A 27,564-nucleotide genomic window follows, 5' to 3' on the forward strand; every position below is an offset into this window, starting at 1 on the left:
AATAAGCAAACAAAATTAAAAAAGAAAAGATTCCTCTGAAAATGGTCGAATACAAGATTAAACAGAAAATGAGTATGAAAGCAGCCAATGTCCAAAGAAAAACTTTGAAAGAGCTGCAGAAAGCCTTGAGAACTATTGCCCTGAAGAACTGCTCAACACTTTTGCCCAGTGATTAATTATCTATGGATTATCTATGGGTTCATACATGTTAACTCTAGTTGTAACCAAGTGGATTTTTTTTACACAAAGCACTCTTTGTCTTTGCCTCATGTGCATTAATGATTATATCTTCTGACCAAGACAGCAGATGAAGAAAAAGGCTTTTTAATTTTCTCATAACGTATTCTTATCTCATATATTACTGTTTTCTAAGTTGTGCTTTTCTGTACTATACTGAATGTAGAGCAGAGGCAGTAATGTTGCTGAGTGGTGGACCATCTTAGCTGTTGGTAAAGAGCTCAGCACTTTCCTAATGGGTGTTGTATTAAAGAGATTTGGGGCTTATGGATGTGTTCCTCTCACAAGCCTGTAATGGATTTAATGTTGCGAGGGTCACTCTCACTCAGTAGGATACTGTGGGACTCAGATGTGATACTTTATTTTTCTTTCCTGGTCTTTTTTTTTTGTTTGCTTTGATTTTGGGTAGCACATGAGAGTAATGAAACTGTATGAACTTTGAAGTTACTATTACTACTTTAGTGTAAGTTTTGGCATCATAGTAATGCTTTATTATTTTCTCTCTCCAGTGTTTAGCAGTTGTTGCAGGAAACTATGTTGGAGAAAGAAAAAACTATGGAATAAAATGAAATCAACATCCAGTATTTAATCAAGAGTCTAAAATTAAGCATTCTGCAATGCCTATATTTGTCAATATTATTCAGGAATTTACTAGATGATGGAATTGAATTTGTAAATGGATGTGATTAATATAGAGAGATGCTATCCATTAGCAGCCCTATGCAAATTAATATTGAATGAAAGTTTAATATTTTGGCTAAACATAAGCACCTTAAATTAACACAGTTAAAATAGATTTCTGCTAAAAACTCACAGGAAAAGATGTCCATATTAGTGAAAATCCCCTAAAAAGTCCAATTTAGAGCTTTATAACTTTGAGCCATGTGGAGGAGACTTGCAGAGATATTAAGAGACATCTGAACTGATCAGTTTCCCTCAGTTGTAGGTTTAAAGCTGACTGTGCACTAAAAGCTTATTTTCTTGCTAGACACAATGTTGTTAACATGCTTCAAAACATATAGTCACTGGATAGCGCTGTGTTAGACGTGAGCAGGTGTAACCTTAATATCTTGATGAGTGGTCATTAATGTTTGCAGTGGTGGCTGGATTAGTTATTAACTGTGGCCTAAATCAGTTTGTGCTGACAGATTGGGAAAGTGATAATCCAAGGTGTGCCTTTAAAAGCCAGACTGTAGCCACCTGGTTCCATTTGTAGCATTTGTACCATCACTCTCCCAAACAGCCAGAAGAAACACCTCTGAAGGGCTGATCGCGACCACAAGCCGCAACCATGAATGGCACAGAGGGACCCTTTTTCTATGTCCCTATGGTAAACACCACCGGTATTGTCCGGAATCCTTATGAATACCCTCAGCACTACCTTGTCAGCCCAGCAGCTTATGCTGCTCTGGCTGCCTACATGTTCTTTCTCATCCTTGTTGGATTTCCCATCAACTTCCTTACTCTCTATGTCACCATTGAACACAAGAAGCTGCGAACCCCACTAAACTACATCCTTCTGAACCTTGCGGTGGCTGACCTCTTCATGGTGTTTGGAGGATTCACCACAACGATTTACACCTCTATGCATGGCTACTTCGTCCTAGGTCGCCTTGGCTGCAATCTGGAAGGATTCTTTGCTACCCTCGGTGGTGAGATTGGTCTCTGGTCACTGGTTGTCCTTGCTATTGAAAGGTGGTTAGTCGTCTGCAAGCCCATTAGCAACTTCCGCTTTGGGGAGAACCACGCTATTATGGGCTTGGCCTTCACCTGGGTAGCGGCCTGTTCTTGCGCTGTACCCCCTCTTGTCGGCTGGTCTCGTTACATCCCTGAGGGCATGCAGTGCTCATGTGGAGTCGACTACTACACACGTGCAGAAGGCTTCAACAACGAGTCGTTTGTTATCTACATGTTCATCTGCCACTTCATGACTCCACTCACTATTGTGTTTTTCTGCTACGGCCGCCTGCTCTGTGCTGTCAAGGAGGCTGCTGCTGCCCAGCAGGAGTCTGAAACCACCCAGAGGGCTGAAAGGGAAGTCACCCGCATGGTTATTATGATGGTTATTTCCTTCCTGATATGTTGGCTGCCCTATGCCGGAGTGGCCTGGTATATCTTCACACATCAGGGATCTGAATTTGGACCAGTCTTCATGACCCTCCCAGCCTTCTTTGCCAAGGCCGCTGCCATCTACAACCCTATTATTTACATCTGCATGAACAAGCAGTTCCGCCACTGCATGATCACCACCTTGTGCTGCGGGAAAAATCCCTTTGAAGAAGAGGAGGGAGCATCTACTACTGCCTCCAAGACCGAGGCTTCCTCTGTGTCCTCCAGCTCTGTGTCTCCTGCATAAAAGGGGTGTCAAGCAACGGCTCCGTGATCCGCCATCCAAGACGAAGACTTCTGCTCCCCCAGGGAAACTACTGAAGGCTAATGTCTACAGAAATAATTTCCTTTTTGTATTTTTACAAACGAATTGATTCAACCTAAAGACAGTTGCAGTAAAGGTCAGCCCATTACAGAGTTGTTCCTGTATGTACAGAATATCCAACTTAACAATCGGTAAGATTTTTTTTCCTGAGAGGAAAAGGAAAAATGCTAATCTTTCACAGTTGGATCCTATATGATACTGGCTTATTTTTGAATGTAGAGGCATGTAATCAAGGCAACGTAAAATAAAACGCACTTTGCAAATGACGCATCCTGTTTATGTTTTACTTACAGTTTGGGTGGCAAAGTTCATATGATTGTAGTATATTTAATCAAATAAATAAATGTGAATGACCTATTCAGAATGCATTTATGTCTTGAGTCGGTTTATACTTTAGAGCTGTTATTGCAGTTACTACTGCTCATCTACTGTTAAACTTGATGAAACAGTACACAAAAACTTAGTACTTAGTGTTTACAAGTGGCCTCTATAATCTCATTTCAGTCACAGGTCACCTTAGGCTTAGAACTTGGCCTAATAAAGAGATTACAACATTATAAGATCTTATTATCGGTGAGTATGCATGACACCAGACACAACTTTATCTGATAATAGATATTAATCACATTATGTAAAGGTTGACAAAGATTTATTAGATGACCAAATGAGTCTAACCAAGTGACACCTTCATGCAAATTCAATGGAAACATTACAGGTAGTGTGAAAGGAAGAATCAATCAAGACTCTATTACACGTAAACCTAATTAGTATTAATAAGGAGTATTGATATTTAATGGTTTATAAAACTCTAATGTTTTAATAGCATAATAGTATATTACATAAACAATAGTATTATACACACACACACACACAGCGTGGTGCTTGTGCAGTGGAACTGCATGAGCACAATATGAGCACAGGTCTTTTTGCATCACAGATACGTTACTGAACAAAATTAATTGTGATGCTTGTGCTCTTGGTAACTTGTAGTTGGAGTCCAGAGCAAATTTCCTTCCTCTTTGGGGAGAATGAAACATAAAATAAAGTAATATTAGTCATTATTATTATTATTAATAATAATAATAAAACTGAATTTACACATTTAAAGCCAAATTTGAGCTGGCACACTGGACTTCTCTAAGAAATCAGAAATTACTCAAGCATTCAATTACCAACATTCAATCACTAAAAATATTTTTTCTGTTCAGGACTGCAAGTAAATAACTAAAAAAAAAACAAAAAAACATTGTAAATTCATTGATAACAGCAATAATGATATTTTAGTATTAAAAATAAAATTTCGTTTTTTACAGAAACACTTAAAATGTTATTTTGGTTATTTACTGGTACTGTTAATTTAGGGTAACTAAACCGTACACTACCTTGTGGTGTAATACATTTGTTAAACTGGTACACTCATTCCTATATGACAATGAGTATTTATCTGTTTCACAGTTCCAAATTGTCCAAATGTATTAAAACAGCATCCATAACAGCATGTTAGCTCCTTGCATCCATGCTGGCATGTTATGTTTTTGTTTTGTTTTTTCCAAGTTACCCATTTGAGTTACAAATTAAAACGAAGACATGAAACCTATGACTGTGGATCTGTTGGACAACTACTTGCCTTTTTCCTGCTTTTCTGCACAGTGTTCAGCATTTACATAAGTAGACAACCTTCAGACACTGACAATCTGTGTAAACTTCAGTTTTTTACCCCTCAGCCATAAAAGGCTCATGTGGTGTTGTTGTCACCCTCCCAGGCAGACAGGCAGACAATGTGGACACCCAAGTTTGTTAATGCAATAACTTGAGAACGAAGTGACGTTTGAGATTCAGATTGATACCATCTGTTCCGCTTCTACGTTTGAATCACAGTGATCTTGATCTTAACGCCAGAGGTTAGGTTTTCTGAAAGTCTTGTGAATGGGATAAGTTGAGAAGGAAATCACCTATACTTTTCAAATTTATACTATAGGTGTTTGTACTAGGAGGCTGATGGGTACCACTGGGTACCCCCAGTATTTTTTACACAGATAAAACTGATCAGAAATTACTAGTGTAGTTGATAAAGAAGAATGAGGCAACTCTATGAGGCAATATAACTAACGGCCCACATCGATGACTACTATCTTACATGTTTGTTTTTTTTTGTGTGGGAGTCAGTAGACACATTCTCCTCCTCTGAAGAAGGTATTTTTATTTTTTTTAGAGATGTGTGTGATCAACAGATAAGCAGTTTTTAAAACACTCCGACCAACCCATTTGGCACAAACAACCATGCCACGTCACCTTTATTTCCCATTCTGACGTGCAGTTTGAACTTCAGCAGGTTGTTTTGACCATGTGTGCATTCCTAAACCCATTGAGTTGCTCTCGTGTGTTCACATAAGCGAGCAGTTGTGCAGCTGCACCTAAAGCATCTGCGCATCTGTAACCGGAAGGTTGCCAGTTCGATTCCCGGCCTCTCCGTCCTGGTTGTTGTGTCCTTGGGGCAAGACACTTTACCCTACCGCCTACTGGTGTTGGCCCAAGGGGCCGATGGCGCGATATGGCAGCCTCGCTTCTGTCAGTCTGCCCCAGGGCAGCTGTGGCTACAACTGTAGCTTGCCTCCACCAGTGTGTGAATGTGAGAGTGAATGAATAGTGGCATTGTAAAGCGTTTTGGGTGCCTTGAAAAGCGCTATATAAATCCAATCCATTATTATTATTAAAGAAGTGGCCAGTGACTGTACAATCACCATTGTTCTTTCTTCCAGTTGCCAGTCTCTAAACTTGCACATCAAAACCACGACCAGCGACGTGATCAAAAAACCTGAACAAACGCAAAAGCTTATCCTGAGATGTGCAGTCAGGCATATAAAAAAGAAATCCTTTTGAATTTGTATGGAAAACTTTATTTGATAATAAAAATAGCATTCACAGACTTCTTTTGATAGCTACATATACATTGTAATCCATCTCAAGGAAAGAAGCTGGATAAGTCCACATCTACTTGTACTTTGACTAATGTTATGTATAGCTTCATGGGTCAAATAAAGCTATGAACAATGTAGTATTTATATATGCATAGTTATATAAAAAAGATTGGCCCATATACATGTACTGCTTTTATCAACACAGAGACAGCATTATGTCTGGAGCACGTTGCGAGAAATAATGCTTGAAGAACACAGACTGCATACAAGTGCTTTATAATACAAAGGCAGGCTAACCATTGAGAGAGATTCAAACCATTAAACAGTTTCTGATTGACCACATACAGTCTTTCATTTTAAAATGTCTTTACATACCTGATCCAGAGTAAATCAACATATTTCCCCACAAATCATCAGGTCCACTTCAGAGATATAAACACAATGTCACATTCCTCACTGCTGAGGGTTTTCATAAATTTCTCTTTTGTACAAGAAAAAGGCAACATTTTATTCCTCCACAGGTTCCTTGTAGTTACATTGGAGAAAAAAAAAAATCTTTACAGGTGATGGCCAACACTTCTCAGATGCGCTTCTTTTTTGTTAAATACAGTACCATGGTGACAATGGTGATTAAACAATGCATTTGTTGTGGTTCTCCCCCCTCCTCCCAATATATTTTTAGTTTGTAAATGAAACATAAAACAGAGAATACACACAAAACAACAGTAAAAAGCAGCAGTCAGATTCCAGTGGCATGACAGCATGGCTCAGCATGGCAGATCAGTTGTCCCCTGTACCGGGAATCTCCATGTTACCGACACACGTAACCACATCGGCTCTGCGCCTCTGTACCCAGGAGGTGGTCGGTGCACAAACGTGCTTGTAATAAACATGAGGACAGGGCTTAAAGTTACTGTGGGATTACAGTGCATGTTCCTTTATCAATTATTCTCACTGAGACCCATCAAATAAAGTGATCACACTACATTTTAATTTACACATGCATCTTGCACAGGGATAATTTACATATTTATTTACTTTTTTTGGCATATCTAAAAAATCATATTTCATGGCAGCTTCGGCTGGTATTATGGCATAATGCAGACTTGTGTAAGGTGAAATTACATTTTTCCACAACAGAGAACATTGTTGCCTGTAGCTGAAAGCGAGTCGAGCTCCTTTCCCATCGCATCAGTACACAGTTTTTTCCTCAATCCTTCTCCAGGGGGAATCTAATAATAGCACTGCCAATTTTCACATAATTCGTTAGAGTTTTGGAAGCGTGTATTTAGGCAAAAGAGGTTACACTGCCTCAGCATGCATTTCCAAGTCCATCGTATACTTTTACCTTGGTCCTTAATAAAAGATCGAATGACTCTTACTGGAGATATGTGCCGAATCAAAAATAAATAGTGAGCAAATGCAAAAATGTCATATATTAATTATCTAATTATCATTCTAGTTTCACCATCAAATCTTAACATTTAGATTTTTGCAAAGTCCATTTTCACAGTTCTCGTGAACCACCAGTGTCTTGTGCTATAGTTTTTTTTTTTTTTTTAAGCAATTCAGGAATGGATAAAGACATCTAAAAACAAGTTGAAAACAAGCTTAGTAGTTACCACAATTGGAAGCATGTTTCATACCTCTGAGGGAACAAATATTTAGAGTCAGCAATGCCTACAAAAAAAGCAATATCACTGATTTCATATGCAGGCACATACAATACCTTTACTATAGTACAACAACCTTTGTTATGCTCAAAATAACCAAAACAATGACAAAAACAGTGTGAACTGATAGGATTGTACTCCTGCTGTTTTATGAATCTCTGGATGGGATCACAAGTAGTAAAGTTAATCAAATCAAACCATTCGACCAAATAAAGCACGAGAGTTAGTATCCTTAGAAGTCCAATTCCAGTGTATGGTACATAGTTTGCACAGATAGAGAGAGTGGTGAGGGGGATCTCTGCTCTGCTCTAGATGCTGAGGTCTTTCGGGCTTTCTTTGTACAGCCTTCTCTTGGGCTCAGGGAGCTGGTTCGGGCTGCGGCCTACTGCGTTATTGTTGTGGCCGGTGTTGTTGAAGGCAGCGTTATTGTGTGCAGCGTTGTTCTTCATCATGCTGTAGTAGTCTTTTAGTCCTGGTGCGGCTGCATAGTTCAACTCATCCCGGCTGTAGGTGCTATCAGGGGAAGAGTCCCGCTCAACTCTGTACAGTCTCTCAATTTTCCCGTTTGTCCGATGTCTCTCCTCTCTCCTCTCCGATGAAGAGTCTCGCAGAAGGTTGCCGTTCTTTGTGGCTCTGTCGTATGTGCGGCCCCTAGCTTGAGAAAAGGAATCCCCTTTGTTGTTGGTGCGCTCGGGGGTGGTAAACTCCCTGACTTGCCCAGTCATCTGTGAGTCCTTGAGGAGCCTCCGCTCATTGTACTTCCGATCGGGGGTGACTGCGAGGAACCCTCCATCATCGTAATACCTCTCAGGTGTACGGTCGCGATGTGCTCGCTCTGCCCTGCGGTCCATCGATTTGGCCCGCCGGTGATCAGGGGACGAGGCGCGCTTTCGGGTTGGTGAGCGGTCGAGGGAGCCACGGCGCTGCGGACGAAATCTCCCGTCCAGAGTAGAACTGCTATTTGAGAGCTCTCGCTCCCTCAGTTTCTCGGCAGCTGCAGCTTTTTTCCCCGAGTTGTCCTTCCTCAGAGTCTTTAGGAGTTTAGAGATGCCGCTCTCCGACTCAGACTTCTTGACTTTGCGGCCCCGGCCCTTCTTGTTGCCATTGCTACTGCTGTTGCTGTTGTCAGGAGACTGCTGTCTGGGGAAACTTTGACTGTGATTGTTATTCCAGGTGTGATGATGATGGGGTTTAAATTGCCAGCCTTGGTAGTCCATCTGATTTGACCCATCCCTGTCCCTGTTCCTGTCCATGTCTCGGCCACGCACAGCCTCCTCCTGGCGTGATGGTTTGTGAAGGTCTGGTGGATAACTGGACTCCAATGAGGTGTGATATCGGCTTTTGGGTGGCAGCGTTCTCACTTCCGGAGTGTTTTGTGCCCCGGGTGCGGAAGGGTGCCCGTCATTGCTGCCGTCTGCAGGAGGGGAGAAAGAACGGGAAATATCTTTTCAACAAGTATCGGAAAGAAAAAAAAAGAAAAATCAAAAACGTGAAATTAATTGCGATCAGCAGACATGATTTTCCTTGTTGGCTGATTTGAGCTCTTGCATTGACATGATACAAACAAACAAAAAAAATCAATGCAGATACTGATGGAAATCATGCATACTGGTATACTTCCATTTGCTGCATTTATTCTTAGAATAAATCCGGCTAATGTAAGCTGATGTGTAACACTTTAACACATCTGCACACAAAAAATGCATTGAAGTTATACATGATTTCAATATGGTTTCACTATAAGGGCTGCAGGTTAAAACACAAGGTGACTTCGGCAACAACAGCAGGTGCAACACATCAGCAAGTGTAGGGCAGGGGGTTATCGATAACACAGCAGGCACCTAGGAAATCATTCAAAATAAAACAATGAGTTTAATGTACATTAATTGGAAGAACAAAGCAAAAAAAACAAACAAAAAAAACTGTTTGGCTGAAAGTCTGCCAACCCCCCCAAAACAGACAGGTTGCAGGTGGCAGCAGCGTGTGATGACGAGTTGAATTAAATTAGTCCCATTAATAAATGTCTGGTCTGAAGCTGGCACATGGGGAGGGATATCATATGCATACAGAAGTTGAATAACATGGGTTAAATGAGGCTGACAAAGCTTGTATACAACGTCAACAGGTCTTCACGCCAACACGCACACACAGTGGGATGCAGGGTGGTATGGGCTGAAAGAAGGGGTGAATATAACTGAAAGGAAAACGGTGACAGGGAAAGTGGGGTGGGACAGACTTTTGGCTACAAACCGTTGTCTGATTTTGGCCCATTAGGTAGAAACAGGGCTCTCCCATCTTGTCATTTCTCATTGTACCAACAGCGAGATGAGGAGCCATCATCGCTGGAGAGAGGAGGAAGAGCCCAGCAACGAGAGACAATCAGAGAGAGAAAGGAGGAGGAGCAGAGAGGAGAAAACAAATAAAACAGACAAGAGGCTGTTTTACAGTACATCTTATAAGAGAGAGGAAGTTATTTTTTGTCAAAGACAAAAGAATATTGACACAAACTCTTTATAAAGCATCAAAAGAAAACAATCTGAGGGTAAAAGAAAGTGTCAGAAAATTAAAATCCCAGTTGACCCAGCAAATAACAGTAGATTGACAATAAGAAAAATAATCCTACACAGGAAATCTGTGCAATATAAGATCAAATATATATTTGAAAGATCAGTTTTGTGGATAAACAATAAATGACAGGTTGTTACATATTAATCACACTTTGACCATGTCTTCCTGTTAAACATTTATCAGTTAGGTTAGCAATGCAGCTGAAGATCATTTTAAAGGAATATAAAGTTTTTCTGGTGCACTACAAAGATAAGAAACTTTAGCCTGCGGTTCAGCAGTGACATTGATGAGTTTCAGCGCCACACCATAATGCATTTACCTACCATATTCAGGTACAGATCCATCTCCCCGTTTGAGGACGAGCCGTGCCCTCCGACCACCATTCTTGATCAGTTCGATGGCACGTGAGTGCTTCATGTTCTTTGTGCTCTCACCATTAATCTCCAAAATCTCATCTCCCACCTGAAAACAGAGAGGCCATGTTACTGTGGCAACTGGCTAAAGGTAGGGCTTCATCGACACTGTGCAAAAAAAGAAATTTAGTACATGAAAATGTATTTTGACAGAGAATCAAAATAAAAGAACCCAGATTCTTACCCTCATCTTGCCATTTCTTACAGCAGCCCCGTCCTCTGCTAGTCTTAACACATATAGGTCCATGTTGTACTCCCGGCCGCCTCTCAAGCTAAAGCCAAAACCTTTACTGTCTCGCTCGAGGTCCACAGAGTAGAACTCTGCATCCTAAAAGATAGAAAAGGGTTGACAAAGAGAAAGTCACAGAGACACCAGAGTGACTAATCCATAGTTCAAAGAGTCGAAAGGTGATTTCAAACTTAAGAGCTAATCAAGCCCTGTCCCAGAAAAAACTCAAAGTGTCAATGGCAGTGCAATACCTTCAAATGCATGAATAATTAATGATGCATGAGCCTGTGAGCTGGGTACAGATCACTGAGGGAAGGGCACCGCAAGGGCTGGACCCAAAACCTTTTATGGAATCTTCCAGCACATGGAAGAATATGGTAGTGTGTGTATGGGGAGGGGTATCTGTATGTAATAAGGATTATTTGAATATTTGACACAAAAATATTTATACCATCCACATGTGGTACATATCATCCCCCCCCCATGTTTACTTGCGCTTGTCTTCCTCCCTCTTCTGGCCTGAAATGGAATATTACAGCACATGCTGGCATGTTACTGCCATCTATTGATCAGAAAATAGCGTGGTGCCACTGCCTGCTTTTTGTAATGCATCACACATGTGTAGGGGCTCTTCTCATTTTCTTCCTCATTTTCCTTAAAACCACTATCCACTAATTTTACAGTATGACCTACTTTTCAGCTGACAAGTAGTGGAAATACATTAAGGTGACATTCCACAGAGGAGTGGAAGATTCTATTGTGGCCATAACGATCCTTTTATTTCCCTTTGATAATAACTGTAGCATATCTTACTGCATGTTACTGATAGATTGAAGTAAAATGGTGATGACCATTAACTATGGATGAAAAATCCATTCTTACCTGTGTGGTCAGAGATTGTGTGGGAGGAGGAGGTGGAGCTCCTTTTGACTTTGGGTTATTCCTTGGGTTATAAAAAAACAACAACAACCTGTTAATACATGTAATGCATAGATATTATGCTGTATTTATGGCTACATCATTTGCCACAACAGTGAAACCACTGTCAGGTGAAGTGAAACATTATCTCATTACAGTGCAATATTCTGCCACCTACATACTGTTACTGCACGCGTGACCCAGTAGATAACTTTCTCTTTACTCAGCGTCTAGGCCCTCTTAAGTCTAATTTTTGCTTCTTTTTTTTCTTTGTTTGCTTTGAATTTCATGATTTGGCTGTTTGGCTGTGCAAATAGTTGGGACAACTATTTGCCCTGAGATTGGCTCTTGTTCACAGTCTGCCTTTTGTCCCATGTCTCTGGCAACCCGGGCCCGAGTCTGAATCTGTCAGAGGTTTCTTCCGGTTAAAAGGTTGTTTTGTTTTTTCCTTCCCACTGTCACCAAGTGCTTGCTGTTTGATTGTTGGGGTTTCTCTCTAATATTTTAGGGTCTTTGCCTTAAGGCGACTGTTGTTGTGATTTGGTGCTATATAAATAAATTAAAATTGAATCAGTAATGAGTTGTTTGCAAAAGTCCGCTTAGTGACGATGTCATTTTTGCAGTTTAATTGCCACTGTGCAGAAACTACGTCAATCTTTGTGGAAGAACTTCTATTTTTTAGCCCCAAATCTACAAGGCTCTGGCTTGACTGTGAATATAAGTAGTTAATGTGAATTTCTCTGTAATCAGAGCTGCAACAGATGGCAACAGATTTTAAATCTTCAATGATTTATCACAGCTAACTGCTGTATTATCACAAAAGGATTACTTGTAATTGCCAACTTAACTCCTTTTAACTGCAAACCAGTAGCAGAGTGAGACACTGACTTGTCTTATTATTGCTGTCTTTATGCTCCCAAGTCTGAAGACAGCAAGTAGTTGCAGGCCCAGTCTTTCAATCAACCATTTCAAACAAAGCAAGATCACATTTTGCGCATGTTTACATAAACTTTGGACATGCCACAATCTCCATCCGCTTTTCTTTAGTTTAACAGTAACATTATAATGCTGTTTTGGTGACATAAGACAAGTCTGATTGGTGTGCACTCTTTAAAGATGATTTTTATTCGTGGAAATTTAAAAAAACAACAACAACAACAACAACAACAACAAAAAAACACACATCGTCACCTACCGGGAGTCTGCAGACTGAGGTGTGTGTGTGGTGGTGATAGTGGCGATCTTCTCAGCGTTTGTCAGCAGAGAAGCATTGGAAGATTCTGAAAAGAGAAAATACAATAAAGAGATAAACAATATAAAACAAAGTGACTACTTTTGTTAAATGCATTTGCCTGTAGCTGCGTTTTAAAAAGATACTCTGGAAAACAAAATGTTAGTCTACAAGAGTCCCCTGAACCACCCACAGGCAGTTCTATTCAACCTGATGCTAACTGCCTGTGATGCTGTCATTTGCCATTTACTCATGTGCAACACTGGCCCCACTGCACGAAAGAAAAATAGCATTAAAGGAAAAGAAAAAAAAATGACATGTATCATTTTGATTTAGCCGTTGTTCCAGGAGGGCAAAAAAAAATAATAAGAGCAAGAATGACTGTCTTTCCTTGCTTTTCTGTTGTATCACAAACAAGCAGCACATGTATAAGTTACCCGCGCCACTAATAGGAGTACAGCTCTGTCTGCAAGAACATCAGCCTGACTCATTTGTCTTAGACTCCTTACTCACTCATGCCTACTTACCTCATTACTTAAAGAAATACGACTTCCTTGCAGCCACCTCTCACTTTCTCTGAGGCACAGGGCTTTCTAAAGCCACACTACCAAACTTTGCCTTGTGATTTTTCATGCACAAGCCTGTGAGTTGCTGAACATGTGCGCGTGGGAGTTTGTTCCCACCTCTGTCACCTCCCATCTTCATTAAGCTTCATTTTATGTCTCTACGGAGTATGTAGCTGCGTGGCTCTTTGCGATGTCTGCATGAGCTGACCAATGGCTCAGTCTTTAACATGCACTTTGTGTCAGCGCTTGACATATTTTTGCCAAAACGTAGAGCTTTGAGTCACAAACTGCTTGTGCTGCAATATTGTGCAGTTCCGTTTCTTTTTCTAGGCTAAGCTGAAGAGCTTAACACCATCAGGAAGCACTTGATTAAATGTGAGCAGTGTTTTTAATCCGTTAAAAGTGACATCAAATCCAGAAAATAAAATAAACCAGAAACTCGGGGGGTGGAACGAAACTCAGTTTCTGGGGGCAACTTCACCTTACTCCTACTCAGTGACTCACTTTCAGGAGACGAGGGTTCACACCCTCGTGAAAAGTGCTCTCGCCTGTGAACAGAGTCAGTGCCCTTTGCTTCCCACCACAACCATGAATAAGTCACTGCATTATGAAACAGCCATCGTGAGGCTGGAAGCCATCGCACGCCTTACCATCACCGGGGATGATCCTGAGCGAGACTGTGTTCCCGGCTTCCTTGATCAGGTTGACGATGTCAGAGTGCGACTTGTTGGTGATGGAGCAGCCGTTAACGGCCAGTATTCGGTCCCCGACTTTCAGCTTCCCGCAGCGGTCCGCCGGGCTGCCCTCAATGATGCGTCCTATTTTGTGGGGCATGGCCACACAAGCATTTCCAGCTTTTGTGTTAATAAACATGTTTGTTTTGTGTGTACATTTTGCACGTCATGATGATTTGTTCGATTGTGTTGATTGGTTGTATCGATTTATAGTTTGGAAAAAAAAGAAGAGGGAAAGAAAACAGGGAGAAAGAACGAAGAAAGGTTAATTATGCAAATCATTGCAGTTCACCCACAGAAAACCAATAAAGCTGAAGACCTGTTAAAAAATACATATGCACTGTAAAGTATGAGGAGAACAATATAATCTACAGGCTCTTTGGGACAATGCAGGCGATGTGGTAATCAATGAGCAGTGAAGCAGGTGGAGCACCACTCCTGTTAGATATTCAACTAAGTGAGCTTGACCAGCTCCGAAATCAGATGAATTTGGATATGTAGATGTTCAGAGTATACTGCAGTTGGAGTTTAGTCGGTGCAAATGCTGCAAGAAATACTTGAAGCAGCAGATTGACAGTTTTCAACACTGCACGTCTCGTTTACACAGAAGCTTTGAACAGACTCAGGGGATCTCCAGCTCTTCTCACCCTCCCTCCATGTTTTTCCCTTTATCTCCGCTGCTCACGACACTTTTCCCTCCAGTATTTTTTGCGGCATCCATATTTATTACATCACCTTAGTTTACCCTTCTTGTGTCTCGATTAAAAAAAAAAATGCAGTTGTATTCTGTCAGTCTATCTAAAAAATGAAATATTGGACAGGGTGTGTCAAGGATTTAATACCCAATCTGTTAAGCACAACACTAACCCCCAGATCATGGGGGTAGGAAATGGGGGGGGGGGGGGGGGGGGGGCGCAAATGGACTCGTGCAAAGTGATTTATGCATCACTGAGGTATGGGAGACAGAATCAACTGAAATTGCTCTATTTTCTCCACTAGGGCTTTAAAAAAAAAACCCATCTAGCCTCCTGGAAGAATCCTTGCAGCAATGTCATGCCATGTTTTTATTTTTGTTTGGGCTTTTTTTTTTTAGTAATACACATTCCTCTTTCAGATTTCAGCTCGTGTCCCACATGGTTAGAATCCATTAGAGCAGTGAGTGCAGGATGCTACAGCGTGATCCTAGATCAGTGAGTGAAAGCACAAAGTCAATTCATCTCATTTTCCCGAGAGGAATAGTGACAGAGCAGAGAAGGGGGGAGCACAGCGAGGAAGCAGCAAAAACAGGCACCTCAAAAGTAGAAGTAGTCTAGACGTGGTTGTTGACTAGCACCGTCACAGGTGTCATTATGAATAACTCATTAATTCTTGCATCGCATTTTGCAGAGCGACGCCCTCAGCCTGTGGGATCAATGAAATATTCCCCAGGCACTCAGCATGGGTAACGCGTCATCCATTCTTGTGTTATGCCTATGACAGACCATAGTACATCATCATAATGGCTGCTACACAGGGGACCTTGCTATGACATTCATGTTTGAAATTCATCACTCAGAGGTTAATACCAAATTTGTTCAAGGACGTCTACAATTCCTCATCAGTGCCTGCCTCACGTTAATACGTGTGATTCTGCTTTTTTGCTGCGATACATAAATGGTACGGACAGCTATGGACTGTGCCGAGTATATTTCAATTACATGCTGAATGAAGTGGTGAGGGCACCTCCGAGGCATCAATATGGCGTTTGTGATAAAGCTGCAGCCGGTTCGATCCTGAGAGAGTGCACTCGCACACGAAGGGTTCCTTTATCCTTAAGCTTATGAGAGTCTGTGACCTCAGTCTGTGGCATTAAGCACCCTCCTGTTAAACACCTCCCCCCTGCTGTGTATAAGCAGGGAAAACTCAGTGGTAAATATAAAAAAAATATGTTAATTCTGCCAGGAGATAGCGTCAATCATTTAACTTTGTAGTGCTTTCATACTTTGTATGGAGGTGTTTTGCTGGAAGCAGTTTCATGTACCACCTGTCAGTTTCTTTGGCATGAACTGTTTTGGCTTTAGTTGTAATAAAGAAAACACACACACACACACACACACACACACACACACACACACACACACACACACACACACACACACACACACACACACACACACACACACACACACACACACACACACACACACACACACACTAGAACGTACTAAGGTTGATGTATTTTTTTCTTGCCCTCAAAATGCAGTAATTCTGGGTATACACTGTTTTTGTCTCTGAAGCTGGTGATCGGAGGATAATCTATAAACTAAATTGAGCACAAGATGCTGTTCGGTGCTTTTTTTAATTACAGAAGTTTCCATTTATTCCGTCATTTACTCATTATAATAATTTCAGTACATTCTTAATAGTCACTGGCATACACACGTGTGCGTTTGTATATGATCATGACTGGAATTTTGCTTATTTTTGAATTTTTTGCCCATCCTGCTCACAGCCAGAAAGTGAATTAATGACAGAGACATAAGGATAGAAGAAGATGAAAACATCACTTGCACCAATTCAAATTACAAATGCCCGAACAATCAAACTGTTAAATCTGATTAATGTCTAAATTGAACTGTCTGTAGCTTTGAAGACAGAGCCGGGCTATAGTAAACAAAATAATTTCTCTTGTCAGACTGAATTGAAGTCGCTGTCAATCTCAACTAGCTGCAGCTCAGTCTGCCTCGCTTACCAAAGGTGGTTCCAGCATCGGGCCTGGAAACTGATGACACGATGACAAAACCGAATCCTTCGTTCTCTCCTCGTTGGATCTCCACATCGTACGGTTGCAGGGAGGCCGGCACTACTGCGCTACCGCTGCCTCCTCCGCCACCACTGCCGATGCCGCTGGTAGATCCACTTCCAGAACTGACAGTGTTGAGTGAGTTCTGGCTCCCCTGGGGGGTTCGCTTGCCCTCTGTTAGACTCGGTGCCTGGGTGCTGCTGTGGTGGGAGGATGCTGGTGATGGAGGGACATCACCTTCTCCTTTTGAAACTTGGGATGAGGGGAGTGAGAACAGACTACATTTCAAGCAAGAAGCGTGTGATATATTTGCATAAAATACATGTGACTGTGCGCGAGTCGTGCATGAATGCACACGCTTAAGTTTTATCTAAAACTTTCCTCACCTCCATATCCAGGGCTCTTGCGTCTGACAGTGAGGTTGACATGACCCTGTTTGGCGGCCTGCTGCATCAGCTGCACCACCAGCTGGTGAGACTTGCCCACTACTGCTGTGCCGTCCACACAGATGAGCTCATCGCCCGACCGCAGGCGACCATCCTCATCTGCTGCCCCGTACTTTACTATATGCCCTATGTAGATCTGCCAAAGGGAAAGCACATCAAATGCATGATGTAAATGTATTGCTACAGATTAATTGCATTAGCTTAAAAAACAAAAGATCATTCAAGACACACCGCACTGAATCTGTGTGATTTATACAGCAGCTTTTCAAAGTTTCCCGTTTCAGTACTTCAAAGTATTTGTGGCTGACACAGGAAAAACCAAAAAGGCCGGTGCAGCCTATTGGGGCGGTGGAGAAAGTGTGCTCTAGGCATTGTGTGGGAGAGTACACAGGTCTGCCAGAAACAAGTGCACAAATACCATGCAGCATGTTTGGCACAAACAACAAGTACTAACTCCTGTGGGGCAGACCTGAAACCTGCTGCGATTTTATTTCACTATCTGCCATCCATTCGTCTTCTCGAAACCTTCTTTAAGACAAATATATGGCACACAACCAGAAGGAATGGTGGATAAGGCCTTTGCTGTTCTTAACAAGCTATCTATACAAATCTCCAGAGAGCAACAGCTCCAGTTAAAGAGAGAGAGTGATGCATTAGATCTTTCTGCTATTTGGTTTAAAGGCAGACTGAAAGAGGCACAGGAAATGTAAAACACAGCGGAAACTAATGAAGCAAAGAAACTGTTAGGGAACAGAGCATTTAGTAATGGTTGTTGTGGATGGATGTATATGTAAACATAGTATTCTCATTCACAAGCAATTATAATAAACTGATGAGACTTAAAGTGAAGGAAGACTTACAGGCTCCCCAGGCTCATTTCCTCCCAATATGCGAAAGCCAAAGCCTGTATCCTTCCGCCAAAGGAAAATGTCCTGCTCCTGGCAATCTGGCACTGAAACGCAAGAGAAACAGTGAGGACTCCATGGACATCAACAACCAAACCCAAACCAAAGATTTGCAGGTTCTGCTCAATTTTTTCTTCTAGAATCTATTTAGACTGATCACTGGATCCTTTTTTCTCTGATCAAATAGTTCTGGCTCCTGTGTTCGCTTGATTATGGCAAATCTGCTGATCAATAATGCATTTGCATTTCTAACAGTGTCAGAATGAGAGCAGGCTGGATCAACAGCTGCTTGCTCCTGCCTCGTGCTCATGTTCAGAGCTCAAACTAGGCTGCCAGGTCTCGGGCTGTCACCTCATCACACTTGCAGACCTGAAATCTAGAACTCAATGCAGAGCCCTATTATTAGCTCTCATTTACAGTCAAGTCTTTCTTGCATGCATTAATTTATAGCATCTGCCTCCCATGCACTATTTCTGTACACACACACACACCTCCCCCTCACATTTGCATGCACGGACATGGCAGACTGTGGAGGAGGACACAGGCAATTTGGTGTCAGTCTGTTCAACCCACAGGGCCAGTATGTACAGAAGGCACAGGCCATTTCTTCCTGCTCTGCCTGCTGCCTACACGGCTGCCACCCAAGGCCAGTAGTGAACCCATTAGTTTCAGCTTTCTAGGTCCCTCGATAAATTGCCTGGTGTGAATTAAACTGCAGCTGTTGGACTTGTAATTAACCCTCTGCTGACCCGCAACTATAGAGTAGTGATCAAAGCTCGATGTAACTAACAGTGCTGCTTTCTGACGCTTCATCATGCAACAGGTAACCTGAATTCCCAGAAGCTCACCTTTCAGCCACATTGCTCTGCCACTGAAACTGTGCTCTTCTGGTGAATGCATGAATGCACCTACTCAAAAATTCAAGTTGGGTTCACTCTTATGTGGCAGCATGCACATGAATAAACATGGAAAGAGACAGAATCTGGGCCTCTTTTTCATTCGGCGTCTCCCTCTCCTGTTTCATTGTGTCGCCTCTCCTCCCCCACTCAATGGAAAAAAGGCTAGAGCTCCTTCAGGGGTTATCAAACAGATATACCAATCAGCTACAGCTTAAAGCAGACCTCTCCAGGCCCAGTTAATATTTAATCAGCAGCAGTCCTAGATTCTACAGGCAGCCATGATTGTTAATGCACTGCAATACACAGGATGTGGGCAGCTTGCACATCTGGCTGGGAACAGTCACAAATGTGTGACAAGCTAATGCAACAGACTTGCCAGAGACATCACTCTCTCTATTACAATGCAATCGCTGGCAATACTGAGGTTTATTTCACAGCCCATACAAATCCATCTTCCTCTTAAGTATCACCAGTGGTCCAAGTACAGGAGGCGTGAACGATGTAATTCAGCCAGAACGGGCGAGTGGAGTGCTTCTTTTTGAGGATATCACACACTCCTCTATTTCTTGCAGACTCTTCCATTAGAAACACATAAGTGGTTTGACACCCTTACAGTGTTACCCAATGAATTATGCAAGAGTGGGCCGTGACTGCAAATGATATTGTGGAATTTTATGTGGAGACTGCCCACTTTCTAGTGTTCCAGTTTTGAATTTTCTGTTTTCCCTTCAGTAAACATGGCACAACACATAACTGTTTGCCTACCAAATACATAAATACTTTCTTTTATAAACTTTAGGGAAAAACGATGGTAGTTGCACATCATCCTTTGGAAAACCAAACCGAGTGCACTCGCATTTCACATCCCAGAGTCTGGGGATAATATCGTGTGTGTGCGACTGACATGCACAAGCGCCACAGCAGCACTCGTCAGCTGCTTTTGTGCGTTTTCAAGGACGCTTCTCTCTTGGAGGCACCTTTTGTCACAGGATCAGCTGTGACTGGTAAGCACACAATTGTTGAGCAAACAAACTAAAGGCATTAATGGACACAAATGCGCAGGTAAATGCATTTGCTGATCTACTTTAAACAATCAGAACCTTTTCCAGGGCATTTTTTGCTTCATATGGGTCAGCGTAGTGGGAATCTTTTCTCCTACCTACATGTCTAATCCACTAATCACAAAGTAGGGCTTTTTACATACCACTAAACTGACATTGCTTACTTACCTTCAATTAAATAATGTTAAATATCATAGCACAGAATTTATAGAATAGAAGCCCACACACAAAGGAAGGAAAACATTAAAAAAAAATATGTGGCGAAAAGCCTCAGATCTTTAAGGAGATTATTTTTTCCTTTCGTTTTCATCTTGAATCTAAGCCATCGCATCTATACTGACAGGCTGTACTCATTCTTACAGACGGTAAAAAAAGAATAAAGAATAAGTCCTCCTGAATTTTTAAACTCTAAAGTCTGCAAAATTTTCATATTCTTCAAAAGATTTAAAAAAATACTCACATCGACTCTCATACATGCTCCTGGACTGTGCCCAGATCTTAAAGGGGTCTGGCTTCTTCTGGAGGGTGAGGGTGCCATCTGCGGGATCCTGAGGGGGCAGACCTGGCAGGGGCTGGGTGGGGGCAGCAGGAGTGGGAACCACCGCCTCACTGGGCATGACAGAGGGTGGGTGGCTGGGAGAATCAGTGTGGGTGCTGCGATGACTGCACACACTGTGCTGGGAGCTGCTCTGGCTATCTTTTCTTTCTAGCTGGTGCTGGGTGGACAGAACAGAGAGAGGGAGAGAGAGAGAGATTGAGGTGTGTGTATATAAGCGATGGGGGCGGATATAAACATACATGCAGAAGATGGAGATAGAGGGCAGAGAGACGAGAAGAAAGAAAGAGTAGAAAGTGAGTCAATGTTAAGGGTGACATAGAGGACAAACAAGACTACTTAGAAAAAGAGTTGATGGAGGACAAAAAGAGAGAAAAGTATCCAAGGTCATCTTTTTTAGATGCAGCAGAACATCTCCCACTTTGACAAAAAAAAGAAAAAAATCTCGCCTTGGTTTCCATGGTTGCGAGACAAAGACAGACAGAAATATGAGGGAATTTTAATGAACAAAGATATTGCCTTTTATAAACCCTGTGATTCTTTGTTCATTGCAGAAGGTTCTCTGCATGAAAACAGAATCAACGTTGGTCTGACTTGAAACAGGAATGTGTGCCATCTGGTTTGAAAGCAAACTAAAGTCTCAGCTGTAGAGAAAATAACCCACTGAAATTGGTGTACAGAGTCGGTCGTTTTAACTGAATTTTTTTTTTTTGTTTACTTCACGGTCAAAATCGCATGACAAAATAAAATGAAACACAGTCATAGTTAATTCTCTGTTTAAGCATCAATGAAAATAACACCCATAGTACTGAATGCTTGGTTTGAGATAAAGAGAACTAAGTTTTTATGGTCTAATAATGCAGTTCTATACCTCAACCTTTTGTTCTGTTCCTGTAAACAGAAAACGTGCATAGATGTTATCATGTTATTATTTGCTGATGTTCTTTTTTAACAGGTTATAACTTTAAAAATGTTCCTACGGATAAAATTACTAATAATAATTCTATTACTGAAAAAGCACAAATGTGACTACTTAATCACTTTTTCTGATATGAATAACAAAAAAAGAAAAGATATAGAAGTCTCCCAGTCTCTCACTTATCACACTATATGAGATGAAGGGTCAAATTCCAGTAATGCACTGCATTACAGCCATGTGAAATTGACTTCTTGTTTGATCTCTGCAGACTTGCTTAATGAGTTGAGACAGCACGGTCTCTCTTGCATATGGAAGTTTACTGTGAGCATCTATTTAGATGCTGAACTGGAGGCAAAGTGGTTGTTCTGGGCTGACATGAAGTCGCATGCAGCGTGACATTTCACTGACATAACACAGAGGGAGGGAAAACTGGCTTTTCCTCAGTGGAAAGCTAATCCAAAGTGACAGTCAGGCTAGGCCACTATTGGTCCCACTCAACCCGCTTACAGTGCCCACCCCCTCCTCCATCCACCAGACCATGTGATCTGAGTAGGTGACACCCACAGCTCTGACGAATGCCATTTTGAAACTAATCCTAATCCCAATATCCAGCAAGCTGAGGTGAGGCTTTTAATGTTGATGAAGAGAAACTGGTGCAAGGTTGCAAGGATTTCTGCTTCTCAAGTGGGAGGAATTGAACCTGCAACTCATCTTGGTGGCTCTCAGGGGGTAAAACAGGGTGACAGTAATTTGAGATGTACTGATTTGTTATCAGGCTGATGAGTTGTAAAAACAAAGAAACATTTGCTTTTTGGACTCTTGAATACCTGCACTGGCCCACAAAAGACCCCTCACATTGCCCATCCAGTTTTTCTAGTCTCTTTTCTCTTATCAATAACATCTACAAGACACATTACAATCTATCAAAGTCCCCCATCCAGCTTCTCCAGCTCCCTAATTGTTTGATTCCAGTGCACTTTGGAGACATTGCCCCGTTTTCCCTCCAAGTTAGCCTCAGTGCTCCCTTTTTTTTTTTTTTTTTATCTGTGGGCCATCACAGGCATTCACTGCTGTGGGCCAATCCATTTTTCTTGTTCTCCTCCTTTTTCTCGTTCTCCTCCTTTTTCCCTATCTTTTCTTCATGCTTCTTTCTCCCATTCTCCCTCGTCTGAGGCTGTGTGCCCTCCCCAACAGCTGGTCAATGTTACACTGCTCTGCCTAGGCTATGCTTAATCAGTCACAGGATGGCAGCATGGCAGGAGCGGAGGGATGTAAGGAGAAAGCGAGACAAAAAAACAGATGACAAAAAAAGAGGCAAAAAAAAAAAAAAAAAAAAAGCAGAAAAAAACCCTGAGAGAAGGATGTAGGGAGAGCCAAAGTGTCAGACTGGGAACGAAGTAAAGAGATATGATGGTAGTGGGAACAATGGGAAGAATTTCTGAAACTGTAAAAGCGGGAGTTAGCTATCATATGTCTGTCTTTTGTTCTTTAAATAGCACTCTTTTCACTCAGTGGAAAGCGCAAGGAAATGTACAAACACGAAAGAGTTCATAGTACTCACCACCAGCTTTGGACTCCTCTTGGCTGGCACCACTCCTGCAAAACATCGGCAGAGAGACAGAGAGAGCATTAATGACCTGCGGTGCTCTCGCCTTGTCCCCTCTTATTAAAAACTCCCCAGGACAAACGGATGAACCCTTGATTCCTGCTGCAGAGCAGAGCGCAACTGGCCCGGTTCTGTCTCCTCTTCCTCCTCCTCTCTGTTGCTTTCTCTCTGAGCAACACACTGCGCTAGGCTGCTCGCTAATCTAAGTGATCTCCGCCCCCCTACGCTCCACTCCGCGCTCTCACCCGTGCTGCTAGAAGAAGAGCTACTCATCTATCCGCATTAGATGGGCTGACCGCCTGCCGCAGCCTTGTACTGCTGGTACAAGCTACAGGTCCTCATAAGCAGCCACAGTCCTGCCTCCACAGCAGCCGTCTCCGGCACGAGAGTAAGGGCTCAGCAGTTTACGAATCATGTCAAAGGAAAGCCCGAGTTTCTGCCTTACTATGCACATCCTCTTTGTAACTACAGAGCTGTTTTCTCTCTTCTCAACTCCACTGTTTAACTCAGTGCTTACAATGAGAAGGTTTCCCTCTCTGCCCTTCTTCTTGTTCCCTCCCCCGTCTCTTCATATGTGCACCATGACTTGTTGTGCCTCTATCCCTCTCTCTCCCTCTCTCTCTCTCATATATGTGCTAGTTAATACTGTGTTAAGAATCACCAAGACGATCAATCTCATTTGTGCGAATGAAATATTAATACATGGAGCCAGCTGTCAGGAGAGATGTTTCACAGCAGACTAATATACATTCCCCACATAATAGCCTTTCCCCGCATCCATCACAATCAAACAGTTATTCAGTGGGTATGTTCCTTTACCTCTAAGACCAACCTATCGGCTCAGACTCCACCGGACTGCTTTGACCTACACACAGCTTGTGAATCGCTTTCCAAGAACGCTATTTTCCTGTCTTAAATCACCTTTGCCCGTCTCTTACTACGGCACAGCGCGCTGAGACAAAAATAGACAAATGAATGCATGAACGACGTGAGGCAGGATCGGGACAAGGAGTTGCCGTTGCCACGGCAATCAAGTAGTTCTGTATACAACGATGGCAGTCCGTTTTGTTAAGCATAAGAATTGAGCAGCAGTGCAACATATCTATATTAATTGCAGACCTTTGATCTGTTGCAGACAACTCCTCCATCTATGCTGTCAAGACCAATACAAATATAAAGCAGCTAACGGACCGGCACATGCAGGGATTATTAATGGAAACTTCCAGTGACATTAAAACACGCAACAACATGCAAGCATCCATCTTAGGCTCTTTCTGCTGCATTGGCAAAAAAATCATTAAATGTTAAAACTCTGTTGCTGCAAAGCCCCTCTCTCTACGTGATTCATAATTTATCCCTATTTTCTCTCTCCCTCTCTCGCATATTATAGGGGGGCAGCTACTGGAGCAAGTAGAACATCTCACAACTGCTGACGTGCAGAGGGATGCTTGTTTTTTTTTGTTTTTTCTTGCGCGAGAGAGAGCGTCAGAGTGAATGTGTGGGTGTGTCTAGCCCAGGATGGACATGCACAACAAGGTCAGATGTCAATAATAATGGTTTCTTTTTACAGCACTGTGGAGCCAGTGTGGAAGGTTAGTGAAGATCCTTAACTTTTAAACAACCTCTGAAAATCTCCAAGCGGGCAACAACGTCACCATAATCAGCATTAAGGGTATAGAAATTGAACTCAACTATGGCCATACGGTTGATAAATTTGAGCACGCAACTAAAGGGGAATAGAAATTAGAGGAACAAACTCATATTGACCCCTGCTCTAAATTCATCCACCGAAGCGTGTGCCAGCTAGAACGGTAGCTTTGCATCTTCCTGCGTGATGCAGTCTTTAAATCTGCTTAACTTAATCTAGCATTGTGATGTTGATGTGTTGTATACATGGAAGTCAAAGTCGATTGGATCTGTTCGAATGTAACATTTATGAGCAGTCGAGGCTCAGCGAAATAAGTATGCGAATTGCATGTTTGTGCACACACGCAGCTCACAAGAAGCATTAATAAATACGTAGAGCGATACACGCTATATGTGATGACGGCACGCATTCAAGAAGGTGAGCGGTTATTTATGCAGAGAACACACACACAACATTTACATTAGGCACCTGTTCCATAATCCTGTTGTATTCCGGTAAAGCCATGCTCAATATTCCATAAATAAACGTAGTTCTCTTTAAAAGACTCTGAAATGATGATTAAGAACAAAAGGCCAACTTAAAAGGTAAGCATTTATTAATACTGAGACGACCTTTAGACGGAAAGACTAAAATAGCATCCATTAGCATTCATATGGGAAAGGATGTAAACAATTTAGAAGTGGCTTTGAGTATCAGTGTCTAGAAGGCAGATTCCTCTCCTTTTACAGTAGAGAAGTATGTTTGTGACATCGCACAGCATTAGAGATAAAGACATTAATGGCATAATTACTGAACGACTCTCAAGCTGCACACAAGTGTTTTTTTACTCACTTGCTTTGGATTCCCAGACAGTTACCTACTCTATTCTCACACTGGCGTATCTGGGCATCACATGCACGTCGAACTGGGAAGCCGGCAGGTTAAAGACTGTTTAGTGTCCAATAGTACTTTTGTATTTTTCAATTTTATATTGTCTATGTCTATTTTCACATTAGAAAGCTGCAATATTACAACAAACCAGTTGACATTTGTGTTCAGTAGACTGAAAGTCCATCCATCCATCCACTTCCGCTTATCCTTTTCAGGGTCACGGGGGGCGCTGGAGCCTATCCCAGCTATCATAGGGCGAGAGGCGGGGTACACCCTGGACAGGTCGCCAGTCTGTCGCAGGGCCAACACACAGGGACAGACAACCATTCGCACACACATTCACTCGCACATTTACACCTAGTGGCAATTTGGATTATCCAATTAACTTATCCCCACAAGCTGCATGTCTTTGGACGGTGGGAGGAAGCCGGAGTACCCGGAGGGAACCCACGCAAACACGGGGGGAACATGCAAACTCCACACAGAAAGACCCCGGCCTGATGGTGGAATTGAACTCAGGACCTTCTTGCTGTGCAGCAACAGTGCTAACCACCGTGCCACCGTGCTACTGAAAGTATGCACGTAAAAGAAAATCCTCTGTATGATGGAGTAGGTTTGACCTGAGATAAGGTTTACCCCCGCCCCCTCCCCCCATTGTCATGTAGGTAGTAAGTATGCATGCAGGGGGAGCGTTCTTTTATCTTGGAGTGACAAGCAGTGAAAAAGCTTGAGGGCTTTTTTTAAACTGAATCTGCAGCACTGTGAATGGCCCACTATTTCAATGTGCAACTGATGCTGTGGCCTTGGTGGGTCTATGCAGAGCCCACACAGAGTGAAGAGTGCGAATGGTCCTTCCTCCAGGTTTTCTATAAACATGGTCAGAGGGTGTACAGCATGAGTAATGCTCTTTAGCTGAGACAAATCTGTAAATATTTGTCCCTTCACTACATATAAGAATTGTCCCATTATCCAATGGGGTTCTCTCCATTCATCTACCCTAAATGATATTGCCTTCACTTCCTCTTCATCTCTTATTGCATTTTCCTTCTAATGCCTTTATTTCCTCTCCATTTTTATTTCTCCTTTCTTCCGGGTTTTCATTTTCTCTCGTCTTTCTCTCTGTCTCTCAGGGGACAGGAGCTCTGTGCACGATTGTCATGGCAACAACGATGGGAAGACAAGATGGAGGAGTCATAGTTGGCCTGGCCTCCTTTACATAGAAGAATCATGCAGTTGAGAACACCAGATGTTATCTTTAAAGTTTTCTAAGAATTTTTTTTTTAAATCTATTAAAATGCTATAAGGTATATCTTGCAATCCACACTTCCTCATTGCACATTAGTCACATGAGAGTGGATTTATTTGTACAGTGGTTTTAGATCAGGGCAGGTAAAGTGATAAAAAAGTAGAAATTAGACTCGATTTTAGGAAAATACCCGCCTGGCTTGGGAACACTATCCACAACTATGTTTTGGATTTTTAATATCTTCTGCTATGCAGGAGTTTAACATGTACTTCCTTCACCTGTACAGGGTACTTTTGCACGTCTAATTTTTATTGCGCACACATTCTGCCTTCCTCTAGATCTAGACTCCTCAAAGTGTAGCCCGTAAGGCCAATAGTGCAGCAAGAGTGTAGTGAGGAAAGAACATTTTAATCATCCATAGTTCATGTCATGTTACTATCTAGCAGCACAGGTGGTGACTAAAGGAGGGTTTTTACTTCACATCTGCTTTAGTCATCACAGCAAAGTGAACCTTCCCATCTCAGAAATACAGCAGACGTTAAAACACTGCAACAACCACATCCCTAATGTTAAAAAAAACAACCTTAAAACCTACAATGTCCAAAATAAACCACCATCCACCTAAAGTTTTTTTGTTTTACATGAAGCCTTTTTATTCTGTGAAGCCATTCAGAATATGAAGGCTCTCTAAAAATCAGTCACCAG

The 27,564-nt window shown here is 42.1% G+C and overlaps 2 protein-coding genes across 17 annotated transcripts in view; one reads left to right on the plus strand and one right to left on the minus strand.

Annotated features, from left to right (window-relative positions):
- Positions 1 to 1,433: 1,433 nt before the first annotated feature.
- LOC146494603 (rhodopsin) lies at positions 1,434 to 2,937 on the plus strand. The gene has a single exon (XM_085144731.1). The coding sequence runs from the start codon at positions 1,529 to 1,531 to the stop codon at positions 2,591 to 2,593; it is 1,065 nt and encodes a 354-aa protein (XP_085000857.1). The 5' UTR covers positions 1,434 to 1,528; the 3' UTR covers positions 2,594 to 2,937.
- Positions 2,938 to 5,545: 2,608 nt separating this feature from the next.
- LOC146494604 (membrane-associated guanylate kinase, WW and PDZ domain-containing protein 1-like) overlaps positions 5,546 to 27,564 on the minus strand; it is a 100,570-nt gene continuing 78,551 nt past the window's right edge. For 14 of the 16 annotated variants that reach the window (XM_085144722.1, XM_085144717.1, XM_085144715.1 and 11 more), the window contains 11 exons: positions 23,051 to 23,085; positions 20,475 to 20,730; positions 18,010 to 18,101; positions 17,090 to 17,285; positions 16,653 to 16,955; positions 13,838 to 14,041; positions 12,586 to 12,670; positions 11,355 to 11,415; positions 10,428 to 10,571; positions 10,154 to 10,292; positions 5,546 to 8,676 (listed from right to left, as the gene is read on the minus strand). In XM_085144722.1, coding sequence (XP_085000848.1) covers positions 7,571 to 8,676; positions 10,154 to 10,292; positions 10,428 to 10,571; positions 11,355 to 11,415; positions 12,586 to 12,670; positions 13,838 to 14,041; positions 16,653 to 16,955; positions 17,090 to 17,285; positions 18,010 to 18,101; positions 20,475 to 20,730; positions 23,051 to 23,085 — 2,621 coding nt within the window. In that variant the 3' untranslated portion in view covers positions 5,546 to 7,570. Of the gene's footprint in view, positions 8,677 to 9,512; positions 9,605 to 10,153; positions 10,293 to 10,427; positions 10,572 to 11,354; positions 11,416 to 12,585; positions 12,671 to 13,837; positions 14,042 to 16,652; positions 16,956 to 17,089; positions 17,286 to 18,009; positions 18,102 to 20,474; positions 20,731 to 23,050; positions 23,086 to 27,564 lie in introns of all 16 variants that reach the window. The other 2 variants (XM_085144730.1, XM_085144719.1) reach the window with 2 other exon arrangements.

The sequence above is a fragment of the Neolamprologus multifasciatus genome, chromosome 20 (assembly GCF_963576455.1).
Source record: "Neolamprologus multifasciatus chromosome 20, fNeoMul1.2, whole genome shotgun sequence".
Taxonomy (NCBI): domain Eukaryota; kingdom Metazoa; phylum Chordata; class Actinopteri; order Cichliformes; family Cichlidae; genus Neolamprologus; species Neolamprologus multifasciatus.

Bases quoted from the DNA above. Each gene is read 5' to 3' on its own strand.
- LOC146494603 (XM_085144731.1), top strand. From the start codon at position 1,529: ATGAATGGCACAGAGGGACCCTTTTTCTATGTCCCTATGGTAAACACC.